The sequence below is a fragment of the Manacus candei genome, unplaced genomic scaffold (genome assembly GCF_025592945.1).
Source record: "Manacus candei isolate 608988 ecotype Guabito, Panama unplaced genomic scaffold, ASM2559294v1 h1tg000071l, whole genome shotgun sequence".
Lineage (NCBI taxonomy): Eukaryota > Metazoa > Chordata > Aves > Passeriformes > Pipridae > Manacus > Manacus candei.
In genome coordinates, this window is record NW_026138119.1 from 8,980,672 (window position 1) to 8,993,644 (window position 12,973).

At 58.0% G+C, this 12,973-nt stretch overlaps 1 protein-coding gene across 2 annotated transcripts in view; it reads left to right on the plus strand.

The window, feature by feature from the left end:
• WHRN (whirlin) overlaps nucleotides 1–12,079 on the plus strand; it is a 48,937-nt gene extending 36,858 nt beyond the window's left edge. Inside the window, exons 7-13 of one of the 2 annotated variants that reach the window (XM_051807937.1) lie at nucleotides 482–694; nucleotides 2,821–2,853; nucleotides 7,004–7,075; nucleotides 7,470–8,058; nucleotides 9,843–10,021; nucleotides 10,590–10,712; nucleotides 11,389–12,079. In XM_051807937.1, the coding sequence (XP_051663897.1) occupies nucleotides 482–694; nucleotides 2,821–2,853; nucleotides 7,004–7,075; nucleotides 7,470–8,058; nucleotides 9,843–10,021; nucleotides 10,590–10,712; nucleotides 11,389–11,571 (1,392 nt within the window). In that variant the 3' untranslated portion in view covers nucleotides 11,572–12,079. The remainder of the gene's footprint in view (nucleotides 1–481; nucleotides 695–2,820; nucleotides 2,854–7,003; nucleotides 7,076–7,469; nucleotides 8,059–9,842; nucleotides 10,022–10,589; nucleotides 10,713–11,388) is intronic. The other variant, XM_051807939.1, reaches the window with a different exon arrangement.
• Nucleotides 12,080–12,973: the final 894 nt, after the last annotated feature.

Below are 12,973 nucleotides of genomic sequence, written 5' to 3' on the forward strand. Positions count from 1 at the left end.
TGTCACACTGTGGGCACTGTCACAGTCTGGACATTGTCACAGTGTGGACGTTGTCACAGTATGGCCCAGTGCCTCCAAGGTGATCTGCTCAGGGCAAGGGTGAGGGTATGGAAGCCAAATCCAGGTGTAGCAGATTATCACAGAGTCATCCCAGCATCACAGAATGGTTTGGGTTGGGAGGGACCTTAAAGACCATCTCCTTCCAACCCCTGCCATGGGCAGGGACACCTTCCACTAGCCCAGGTTGCTCCGAGCCCTGTCCAGCCTGGCCTTGGACACTTGCAGGGATGGGGCAGCACAGCCTCACACTCTGGGGGATACAGGCTGGTGTTCAGTGGCAGAGGAGCTTCTGGTGATGTGTAGGACCAAACCTCCTGCTGTGTCACCTGCTGGTACATCCCATGGCCGGTGCTGAGCAGGGAGGGAGGGCGGGTCTGTGGTGCTGCCCCAACCTGTGTCTGGCTGTGTCTGCCTGGCCCAGTTCTCCCTGCTGTCCGAGGTGCGGGGGGTGATCTCCCCTCAAGACCTCGACCGCTTCGACAACCTGGTGCTGAAGAGGGAGATCGAGTCCATGAAGGCCCGTCAGCCCTCGGGGCCCGGCCCCGCCACCGACTCCTACTCCATGATGTCCTACAGCGACACCGTGTCCTCCTCCAGCAGCCACTTCACTGCCACCACCGTCAGCTCGGCCCGGGTGAGTCCCCCGGGGTGATCCTTTCCCTCAGCACCTGCTCCTGAACCTGAGCCTCACCACAAACTCCTGGAGCCTGTAAAGGCCTTTTACCCCACCTTTCCCCCCACCCCATTCAATCCCCCCTGGGTTCCCCCAAAGCTTTTATTTTTGGGGGGATTTTTAGGTGGAATAAAGTGATGCCACGACATGTGCTGGGTGTCTCTGCGCTCCTGTGCCCCCCGGGAGGGCTGTGGTGCTGCATGTCACTTTGTCCCCAGTGAGGACCAAGCCAATCTCCCTTCCAGGATCTCTGGCAGAGCCGTGCATTTGAAGGACAAACATGGGTTTAAGTGTATGGACAAATGGCTCATTTAAATGAAAAAATGAGCCATTTTTTCTAAAAGCTCTTCTAGACTCCTCTAGGCAGTTAAAGCAAGTCTCTTAGCCAAACTTGTAACTCAGCTTTGGAATTCAGCCTTTACTGCCTTTTAGTTATTTATATTTTTAAAAAGCACGGCACTAAATGTATTTTCAATTAAAACTATCACAGCGCACGCACAAATACGTAGGATAAAATATTATGTGGAGCAGCAGAATGCAGGTTTCATGATGCATAAAAATCACAAATAAGTTGAACTTCCCGACCCTCATCTAAGTAATTCCAAAATTTCATCCCCAGACAAAGCAGGAAGGCCATTTTGGGTTTTAAGCCCAACGAACTAAAAAAAAAAGACACTTTGTCTTTAAAACGTTATTTTGTAGACAGAGAGCTGCATCCACACAGAAATCCCAGCAATGTGCTGCTGCCACACTGTGCCTGCTGCTGTTCACCAGCTTTTAAATCAGCTCCTTAAAGACCCTGGCTGCCTGCTCCCACTGCATCCCATGCCAGCCCCTGCCCGCTCTCCAGCGCTCACTCCCACGGCTCTGCCCGGCTGTCGTGGCACGGCACCGTCTAATTAAGTTGGTGTAATCACCTCAGAGTGTGCAGGCACACAGCCCCCAAATTAATTTCCTTAGCCATAAAGTGCCTTTCATCATAAATGCATTAGTAACCTTGGAAATTAAGCCCTTCCTGAGCAGAGCAGGGGACAATGGGATGTGTGCTGGTCCCGCAGCAAGGGAAGCGCCCGCGGCTGGAGCTCTGGGACCGGGATGTGGAGGGTCCAGGCAACACAGCTTGGGGGGGGAAGAGAGGAGGGGGCTTTCCTGGGGCTCTGCCTGCCTACATGGGGTGGTGCAGCATCCCAGGAGAGTGTCAGAGCAGCAGAGCTGTGCTTTTGCCCCGTTAACTCCAAGAATACCCGTAGGGAAGCCACCTGCTCTGGTCAGGGTGGATCCCACTGAGATCCTTTCTGGATCGGGAGAAACAAAGCCAGTTTTGCTCTGCTTTCCCTGGGAAAATTCTTCTGAAGTCTCTGGAGGCTGGCACAGGTCTGCCAGGGCCGTGTGCTGGGTGTGACACCCTGCTCTCGTGCTGTCCCCGTGCCTGGGGCTGTACCGTGGGCTTCAGGTGTGCCATGCTCTGCCTCCACAGCATGTGCCCAGCGTGGCTGCTCGGGCTGCTGTGTGAGCAATGATGAGCCCAGAGCTTGGGGAGGGAGACCAGGGTGCTGTTCTGGCATAGAGGGAGTGGGCTGTGCCTTAAAAGCACTGTTTGAAGAGCTTCCTCCAAGAACACGCGTCCCTCGATGACATTACAGGTCTTCCCTGGCCCTGTGGCACCCCTTTCCATGGGTGTGAGAACACACCTGCCTCCAAGCTCTGCCTGGGTGTTGGGAATGCTGGCGCTGGAGATGGTTGACCCCACTGTTTGCTAAAACAGCTGCCAAGCTGAAAGCACCAGCTCGTGGTGGATTGGGGCTTGTCCCAAGAGGGGCAGAGCTCCTAAACTGTTCCCTCTGCCCTGTTCTGCCCTCAATCCCGATGCCATTCCCCTCCCCAGCCCCTCTCGCAGGAGGGACTCACCTCAGCCGTCACATCCAGCCCTGGATGCGGCTGGATGTGGATTTGGGGTGTGTTTGGGGGAGGAGGGAGGCGCTGTGCCGGGGTTTGCTCGTCTGGCTCCTTTGCTCCGCATCCTCCCTGATGTCACGTTCTCGCTTTTGTGCTTGTTTCCCTCTGCTCTCCCCCCGGCACGTCCCCAGGAGCGGCTCCTGTGGCTCATAGACCTGATGGAGGTAGGGGAGGAGGGCGAGTGCTGCTGTTGCCATAGTGGATGGGCTGGGGGGGTGAGTTGTGCCGGGGGAAGGCGGGGACCGGCTGTCCAGGGACTGACATGCGGCTCCTCCACGTGCTCAGCCGCCTCGTTTCACCATCCCTGCCTGTCCTCTCTGCTGAGCAGAGCCCCTTTCCCCAGCCTGCAGTGCACACGAGGCTCAGCCTTGAGCCAGACCCAGCTGGTGCCAGTTCCTGCCTGCACTGAGTGCCACAGACCCCTCGGGGGTGGGGTTTTGGGAGGACCAGCAGCGTTGGTGGACCCCGAAGTGCTCTTCCTGCTCTGTATGCTGCTGTGCTGACTTGCTGTGTGGGCATGATGGTTAAACACCTGTAGACTCATAAAATCACAGAATGGTTTGTGCTGAAGGGACTTTTAAAGCCCATCTAGTTCAACCCCCCTGCCATGGGCAGGGACACCTCCCACTAGCCCAGGTTGCTCCAAGCCCAGTCCAACCTGGCCTTGGACACTTGCAGGGATCCAGGGGCAGCCACAGCTTCTCTGGGCAACCCGTGCCAGGGCCACCCCCACTGTTGTTATAAAAAACTTCTTCCTTCTATCTAATCTAAATTGACCCTGTTTTAGTTTACAACCATCACCCCATGTCCTGTCACAGCGAGCCCCGTTAAACAAACCTGTCCCCATCTTTCTTCAAGTAGTGAAATGCCACAACAAGGTCTCCCCAGATCCTTCTTTTCTTCAGGTTGAGCAAGCTCAGCTCTCTCAGCCTCTGAGCACCCTATCATACATCCTTAGGATGGGGGAAAATTTTCCCTACAGGCCTTGGATCTGCAAAAATCCACGCTGCAGTGCAGGAGGATCGGTGTGTGTGTGTCGTGTGTGTCCAGCCTTGGAGAAATCCTCACTGAGGATTTCGAGAGGATGGACATGGATGTGGGAAGAGCCTGAGGAGCCCCTCTGTCATGTCAGAGCTCTTGGCTGGGCTGAGGCTGAGGAAAGCTGCAGGTTCCATGGTGTGGAGCACATTCCCTGCTCCTCGGCTGGGAGGAAATCACAGGGTCAGCGGGTCGGGCAGCTGTGAACCTGACCCAAAACCCACATCCCTCTGGGAACAGCTGTAGCATTCCCAGATGGAGTTTGTCACAGGCACCTTGAACCGTGGGACCCAGATGTCTTTGGCTTCCTGACACTAGAGCTGGCCCCCTGTCCCACCATGGGCTTGACCAAAAATAACCAGGCTGAGCAGGCCCTGCCTTGGGAAAATGATTCCATTACAGGGGGTATCCTTCAGGATACCTGGAAATGAGACAAGGCCACGTTGTGCAGTGCCACCCCTGGGTGCTCTGTGTCTGCTACCTGACTGTCACCAGCACCTCCTGTAAGTCCTGGGTCTCAGGATGAGTCCTGCAGGGCAGAGCTTGGTTGGAGGCTGCAATAATCAGGTCTGACCAGAGCAGTGGGAATTCCTGATCACTTCCAAGCACAACAGTCTGGCATTCCCTTTGTCCCTGCCCAGCCCTCAGTGTTGGGATGAAGGAATTGAAATCCCCGTTGGTTTTGGTTTGGTTCTCCATCACCTCCTGGCAAAGCTGCTGCCATCCAAAGGTGCCTTCTCCTCACAGGGTCTGGTTCCACAGGCACTGGCTTGCTCCCAGCTCCCTGGGATATCCCACAAGGAGGGTTCCCATGGGAACAGTCCTCTCAGAGAATGAGGATGGAGACAGTGAAGCCACTACATGTGGGTCATTGTCACCCTTAGAGCCCCTGAAGTCTGGACCAGGGACTTGGGGCTCCTCCAGCCCTGCAGCTGCATTCCAGAGTGGGACAGGGAGGAGAAGAGAGAGGGGAAGAGAGAAGGAGAACTGGGCTTGTTCTCAGGCTGGTGCAGTTGTTGAAAATCGAGACCCTGTGGGACTCAGGCTGAGTGGCTCTGCACAGCTCTCGTTAGCAGTAACTGGAAATTAAGGGACTGATTTGGAGCTGGGAGGTTAATTAAAGGTTGAGTTGTGTTCCCCGGGGAGGTGGCAGTTTCTCCACCCTTTAATCTGCAAATGAAAGCTGTCTGCCTGCCTGACAGATGCTCTCCAGCTCCATCACTCCTGCCATTCTCTCTGAGCAGGATAGGAAGGACAGACATTTCCCAGCTCCTCTGTGAAGGAAGGGCCTCACCTGGCCCCCAGTTTCTACAGGGAACTGGAAAACAGATGGGGTAAAGGAGCAGGGAGTGGGCAGGAGGGAGCAGCCTCCTCAATAACGACTCATTTCTCAGGGCAGTGGCAGGTGGTGAGTCTTTCAAGTGAAATCCAGGGAAGCACAGCCCCAAAACCAGCCCATTCCTGAAAGCAAATGTGCTGGGCTTAAAAGCCATCGAGTTTTACAGCCCAGAGCAATCCTTGTTTAATTGCTTTTGCTCCAAAAGAACTAAGCTGGGGGAAAACCAAATCTCCTGCTCACACACTGCACCAGGAAAAGGTGCCCTGAGGAGGATGAGCAGCATCAGTGTCCCTGGCTGGGGGGCAGCAGAGCTGGCAGTGGGATCAGGGGGTGGAGGGCAATGTCTGTGCCCACCCTACGTGTGCCACAGGAGTCACATCTCGGTGCACAGACTGTCCTTTCTACAAGGCCAGGGCTGGGACATGGCATGGGATGGGCTTGATGGGCACAGGGTTCAGTGGCAGGACTGGGGGAGGTGGCCCTGGCAGGTTTAGGGGGGCATCAGACAGACTCTTCTTGTTTTAGTGGCGACATAACTGTGACTGTTTGACAACAGGCTGCTCCCAGTCACACTGCCCAGAGAAACTGGGGCTGCCCCAGCCTTGAGAGTGTCCAAGGCCACGTTGGAGCAACCTGGGATAGTGGAACGTGTCCCTGCCCATGGCCAGGGGACGAAATGAGATGATCTTTAAGGTCCTTTCTAACCCAAACCAGTCTGGGATTCTCTGTTTCTCTCTCAAAAGCCACATGCCCTTATGTTGGATTAATTGATGATGAAACCAACCTTTGCCAGAGGCAGGAGTAGTTTCCCAAGTGAAGATTTACCTGTCACTCCCTGAACGAGCCGTTTCTCTTTGTTCCCATTCTCCAGGGCTCTTTCAGAAGCCACGGAGATAAAAGCACTTTGCATCAATGTTTTTGCCTCTTCTCTAATGCTCTTAATTGTCTCCCGTGTCTATTTTGGGACTCCAGCATCTTACAGGCACAGCAGCAGCCTCCAGCAGCTGGGGGAAATGCAGATGCACCAGCATTTCAACTAATCAGCTGTTTACCCTGCAATAAATAACAGGCACTTAAACACAAACTGTGCCCTGCCCAATCCAGCAGGAGAGAACAAACATCCCTGTGAACGTGACAGGAGCCAAGTTCTCCCTTCCTCAGCAGCAGCAGCAGCTCCTCTCCAGAGCAGGAGTTGCTGTGGGAGGGGGGATGAGTCTGGGTTTGCCCTTCCAGGAGCAGCAGGATGCTCTCCCCTGGCAGAGCATCCCAGAGCTCACCAGGGAAAAGCTGCACCCCCTCTGTGCCCCCTGTTCTGCCATCCCTGGGACTTGGCCAGGTGCCTGTCTGCTCTGCTTGGCTGTATCCATGTCCTCTCTCCTCGAGTCCCTGCTGACCCACAGCTGCCCCTGCACAGACAGACTGACAGATTCCCAGAGCCCTTCCGGATATCTGGAGCTGGGATGTGTTCAAAACTGGGGTGTGACATTTCCTGATGACATTTTGACTCATAGAGGGAAAGCAGCTTTGGTTTGCAGGAGACCCACCGTTCTGGCTTGCAAAGGGAAGGGAGTTTTGAACATTTCTATTGCCCTTCTCCTGGGAAGGATCCAGATATTGAGCCTGAGCTCCTTCCAAATGAAGCAGGAGGAGCTGATTTGGGTCCAGAGGAGCTTATTCCTCCTCTGCAGGAGGTCAGGTCCACAGCAGGCTTTGAGAACACTTCTTAGCTTGGGAGAGCCTGTGTCCCACAAAGCTGCTTTGACAGGATATGTGAGTCTCCAGGGAACCTCCAAGGAGACAAAAACCTTTGGGTGACAGACTGGCCTTGCAGGGGGAGGGGGTTTGGGGGATCACTCCATGTTCTCTGTCACACTGGCACTGTGGTGGTTGCTCTTGCTGCTCTGACATAATTTTCTCTGCCTTCTTTGCCCTCTCAGAACACGTCAGAGCTGGAGGGAGCTGGGGACTGCCACCAAAGCAGCATCAACACCCTACCAGATGTGTCCCTGGTAAGGCCCTGCAGGAGCTGCTGCACCTCGGATGGGAGCTGGAGGAAAACTGGGGGTACTGAGTTTTGCCTCAGCTTCAGTAGCTCTGCTACATCAACACCCCAGGGATGTCAGAGAAGCCAGTTAATCCAGTTGGTTAGGAGAAGGATCCTGGCTGGCTGAGCAGGAGCAGCATTGTGGGAGCCAAAGCAGAGACTGAGTGATTTGTCCTCTAATATCCTCATTTGTGAATCATATTCTTATTGTCAGAAGATCAGAAAGGTGCTTCTGTGACAACCAGCCAGGGTCACTGGGAAAAGATAAAGACACGGGTGACACTGAGCCTGAGGAAGCCCTGGAGAAGTTCTCCCAGCTGAGCACGGTGTCCTAAAACCTCCTGTTCTTGGTTTGGCAGGATGACATCTCCTCCTTCCCAGACGAACCACCCAACTTCAAGCCTCCTCCTCCTCCTGCAGCCCCTCAGCTGCTGGACCCCTCAGCTGCCCAGCACAGGAACCCGGGGAAGGACAAGCCCAAGCGTCCCTCCTCTGAGTCCTCCCAGTCAGGCCTTTTCTTCGTGGCCCCCCGGAACCCCACGCCCCCTCCCAGCGCCCCCGAGAAGGACACGCTCAGCGTCAGCTCCACCGCCACCACCTCCACCGAGGATTCCTCCCCCAGCGCCATCTACGCCACCATCTCCCCGTCCCTGCACGGCTCCCGCAGGCAGATGGATGCCCAGCTCTCCCTGGTCACCCAGCACCCCATCGGGCCCTTCCCCAGGGTCCAGTCCCCCACCAGGTTGAAGAGCCCGTCCCCGGAGGCTGGAGGGGTGCAGAGCCCCCCGTCCCCGTCCCCTCCTCCTCCTCCCGCCCACCCAGCGCCCCCTCCCCCGGACAAGGGCAGCCCCCAGGCCGTGGCCAACCAGCACTTCATCATGGTGGAGGTGCACCAGCCCAACAGCGAGCCCGACGTCAACGAAGTGAGGCCCCTGCCCCAGGCCAGAGGTGGGTGGCACCTGCCCCTCGAGAGAGAGAGAGAGAGAGAGAGAGAGAGAGAGAGAGAGAAACGGGAGAGGAGGCAGATCTGCCCCCGAGCTGGAGCCCCTCTGCTCCGGAGCCAGGCTGGGAGAGCTGGGGGGGCTCACCTGGAGAAGAGAAGGCTCCGGGGAGAGCTGAGAGCCCCTTCCAGTGCCGTGGGGTCCCTTGGAGATGGGGAGGGAAGGGGGGTCCCGGGGCGTCCCTCGCAGATGGAGAGGAAGCAGGGTCTTGGGAGGCACCTTGGAGATGGAGAAGGAAGGGAGTACAGGAGGATCCCTCGGCAATGGAGAGGGAAGGGAGTACAGGAGGATCCCTCGGAAATGGAGAGGGAAGAGGGTACAGGAGGATCCCTCGGAGATGGAGAGGGAAGGGGGTACAGGGGCACCCCTCGGCAATGGAGAGGGAAGGGGGCACAGGGGGATCCCAGGGGATCCCTCGGAGATGGAGAGGGAAAGGGGTACGGGGTGGATGTCCCTCGCAGATGAAGAAAGAAGGAGGGTCCGGGGGAGTCCCTCGGAGGTGGAGAGGAGGGAGTGTGGTCTCGGAAAGTCCCCCGGAGATGGAAAGGGGTCCCGTGGGGTCCCTCGGAGGTGGAGAGGGAAGGGTGTCCCGGGGGATCACTCGCAGATGAAGAAGGAAGGGGGGTCCCGGCGGTGCCCGGAGGGTCCTGGGGGTATCCCCGGCCCCCCCTACCCTGTGGGACCGACACGAGTGGCAATGTCGCCCTCCTGTGGCCCCGTCCCGTCCCTGCAATGGGTTCGTTAACCGCGGTTAATGAGGGTTAATGAGGGTTCGTTAATGAGGGCGAGGGGCTGCCGGGGTCAGGTCTGCCCGAGGGGTGTCCGCAGTGGGACCTCGACTCCTCCGAGTGCCAGAGCCGCTGTCCCGGACACCCCGCGCTCCCCGCGGGTGCAGCTGTGCCGCTGTTCCCGGCATTCCCAGAGTCTCCATCTGCACTTGGAGTCTTTATTCTCCAAGACGAGAAAGCTCCTTTATGGCAGCACCTCTTTGCTCAGGTCCGTCCCAGTCTCCTCCCACGTGGAGGATGGTCTGGATAAACGGGCAGGAACCCAGGACTCATCACTCTCTCCCTCCATCCCTGTTTGGGATCTGGGTTGGATCCTGGACCTGAGTATGAGGCCACTTGTCCCCTGACAAGTGCACAGCTCTGTCCTTCTGCCAGGAGGGTGCAGCCAGGTGGGGGTCGGGCTCTTCTCCCAGGTAACAAGTGACAGGACAAGACGAAGTTGCCTCAAGTTGTGGAGGTTCAGGTTGGATATTAGTGAAAATTTCGTCAGTGAAAGGGTGGTCAGGCATTGGGACAGGCTGTGGAGGAGTCTCCATCCCTGGAGGGGTTTGAAAGCCTTGCAGATGTGGCACTTGGGGACATGGGCTCATGGTGGGCTCAGCAGTGCTCAGGGCACAGCTGAACTCGATGATCTTGGAGATCTTCTCCAACTCAAATGACTCTCTGTTCTATGACACCCACTGATGTCAAATCATTCACCTCCCCCTATTTACAGCCCCGTGGGTTAGTGGTGGGCTCGGCAGCGCTGGGGAATGGTTGAGCTTGCTTAGAAGCCTTTTCCAACCTAAGCAGTTCCGTGATTGGGAAGCTTGGGAGCCTGGCTCCGAAGGCCAGGTGTCATTCCCGGGGGATCTGCCCGGCCCTGGGATCTGCCCTCGCCCCGTGCGTGCCCGGCCGGCCCCGGGGCCGCGCTGCCCGCCCTCTAACCCGCGTGTCTCCCCAGCCTCCACGCTCTCCCAGCTGTCGGACAGCGGGCAGACCCTCAGCGAGGACAGCGGGGTGGACATCGGGGAGCTCGAGAGCAGCGGCAAGGACAAGAGCCGGCAGCTGGGCCCTGGGAAAAGCCGGAGCCTCAAGGAGGCCGCGAGGAGCGAGGGGGCGGCTGAAGGGGCCTCCAAGCCGGTGAGGGCCCGGGGGGGCTGCTGGTTGTGGGAAGGGGCACCTGGGGCTGTCCCCCACTGCCTCATCCGGCCAGTTCTGCTCCCCCTTCCCCACCTGGCAGCAACTGCTCTGCTGTGCTTTGGTGGGTTATTTATCCTCTGGGGGGCTGAGCTGTGGGGAAAGGGGTCAGGAGTGGCTGAAAGGGGCTCTGTAGAGCTGATTCACTCCATGCTGGGTAAATCCAGTCCCTCCCAGCTACAGCAGGCATGGCAGAATCCCTGGCTCTGAGGGAACATCCCCAGGGCGCAGTGAAGTCACCTGTAGCCCGGAAGGGAAGGTGGCAGCAGGTATCAGAGGGTTTCTGATGGTGGTATAGGTAGGTGGGCAGAGAGTTGCTCTGCTCTTCCTCAAGTTCTTCCAGCCCTGCTCGTGGTTGGGATCTTGGATGTCAAGAGTTAGGGAGCGAATGTGTCTGTCTCTCTGCGGTGACAGCCAACCGTGGGTGTCCCTGCCTGCTCTGGGACACCCCAGGGTGTGTGGCAGGCACGTGATGTCCAGCCTCCCTTAGCAGTGCCCTCTCTCCCCACAGCCAGGGCTCCTGGAGCCCACGTCGTGTCTGATCCGGGTGTCCAAGAGCGCTCCCACCTTGGGCATCGCCATCGAGGGCGGAGCGAACACGCGGCAGCCGCTGCCCCGCATCGTCACCATCCAGGTAGGGCGGGCTGGGAACGGGAATAACTCCATGGACATCCCATCCCTCTGCTCCCTGAGCAGGCTGGGAAAGCCTTTGAGCCACAGCCAGAGCAGAGGGGGGATTTTAGAGGTGCCTCCCCTTGCTACAGCCCTGCACGTCCCCAGCCATCATCCTGCTGTGGGGGTTTGCATCCGTGTCCCGTGGATGATCCCGCACCGTACCAGACATCCTGGGAGCCAAGGATTTGCTGCAGACATTTCAGAGGGAGTCAGGGCAGCCCTGAAAGCTTGGCTGGTGTCTCCAGATGTCTGGAAACTCCCAGACAGAGGACTGGGGAGGGGGAGTGGTGGATGAGAGCCAGACAACTGAGCCCTCCAGAGCTGTCTCCCTGTTTGCTGTTTACTTGGGGCAAAATTCAAGTTATTTACAGCAAAAGAAAAGCAGAGCTGACTGTGCCTTGGTTATTCTTGGCCACCCCAGCTGGCGCCACGCTCCAGGAGCAATCAGGAGGGGAGCCAAATTCACCCCCTCTCTCCAAAAAGCGAAATATCTCATATCCATCACGTTCCTTCGCCGGTTCAGGGCGAACATGAGCAATATGAAATATATCCCATTTGTTTTTCCCCCAAAAACCAACTGGGTTGAGCCAAGGGAGGGATGGTGGGAAGGTGAGCTGACCACCTCTCTCCTGCAGCGTGGGGGGTCGGCACACAACTGTGGGAAGCTGAAGGTGGGCCACGTCATTTTGGAGGTGAACGGCACGGGCCTGCGAGGCAAAGAGCACCGGGAGGCCGCCCGCATCATCGCCGAGGCCTTCAAGCTGAAGGACAAGGACTACATTGACTTCTTGGTCACAGAATTCAACGTGGCCCTTTAGGGACGGCTTTTGGGAGCGCGGAGTGGGCCGGGGGTGAAGGGCAGCGCCGAGGTGTGAACGAGGTCCCGCCACGCAGAGCCCGCGCACGCAGACACCCCCAGCTTGTCCCCAGATGTCCCCTCGCCCGCTGTGGACTCGCTGCCCGGGTAGGGCAGGCTGAGAATGGGCAGAAATCACTGCACGTCCCTCAAAAGTCTCCACCCTGTCCTGTCTGGGGTAGGGAAAACACCCTCTCCCCCTTGGGAGGACAGCAGAGGTCTGGGTGTCCCCCCTGTCATTTGAGTGCCACACACACAGCAAGGCGGGCCCGTGGCTCAGGCTGGAGGGGTTTTGGGTGGTGGCCACTCCCTTGGGTGCTCACCCCCCGTGCCCAGGGGAGTGGCACAGGCCACGGGTGGGGAGGCAGAGAGAGCAACTGGAGGCCTTGTAAATCGCTGGCAACGTCGTCGTATTTATATATACAGAGCTTGTGCTTTTAATTTTTCAATAAATCTATCAGGGTAGAAAAGGACTGTGGTTGGGGGGGTTCTTGGGGGCTGGGAGGGGGGGGAGGAAGGGGCAGGGGTGACTGTGGGGCTCCCCATGGCCAGCAGGGCAGGAGGGAGTGTGGTGGTGGTGGGCTGGGAGGGAATGCTCCATGTTAGCCCCATCCCATCCCAGTCTCACCCCCATTCCCATCCCAGTCCTATCCCTGTCTCATTCCCATCCCATCTCATCCTCTCCCCATCTCCATCCCCTCCCTGTCCTCATCCCAATCCCTGCCAGGGATCCCCAGAGAATAGGAAGGGGCAGTGGTGCCTCCGGGGCTCCCCAGCACGGGCAGAGCATGTGGGAGTGCGGTGCTGGTGGGCTGGGAGGGGATGCCCATCCCCAAACTCATCCCCATTCCCATTCCCCTGCCATCGCAATCTCCATCCCATCCCCACCCTCATTTAGACCTTCCTCATCCCCATCCTGTGCCCATTCCATGCCCATCCCATCCCTGTCCCGGCCCTATTCCCATCCCATCCCATCCCATCCCATTCCATCCCATCCCCATCCCATCCCATCCCATCCCATCCCACCCCATCCCATCCCATCCCATTCCATCCCGTCCCGTCCCGTCCCGTCCCGTCCCATCCCGTCCCATCCCATCCCATTCCCATCCCATCCCATTCCCATCCCATCCCATCCCATCCCATCCCATCCCATCCCATCCCATCCCGTCCCATCCCATCCCATTCCCAGCGATCCCGGAGGATGGGCAGGCGCAGCGCTCCGCCAGGGGGCGCCCGCGCTCCCTAAATTATTTAAATGAGGCCCGTCTTCCGTGGCTCTGATTGGCCGCGCGCCGCGCGCTATGCAAATACAGGGGGAGGCGTGGTTTATGCTAACGACGTCCCGCTCCCTGCCCGGCGGCGGG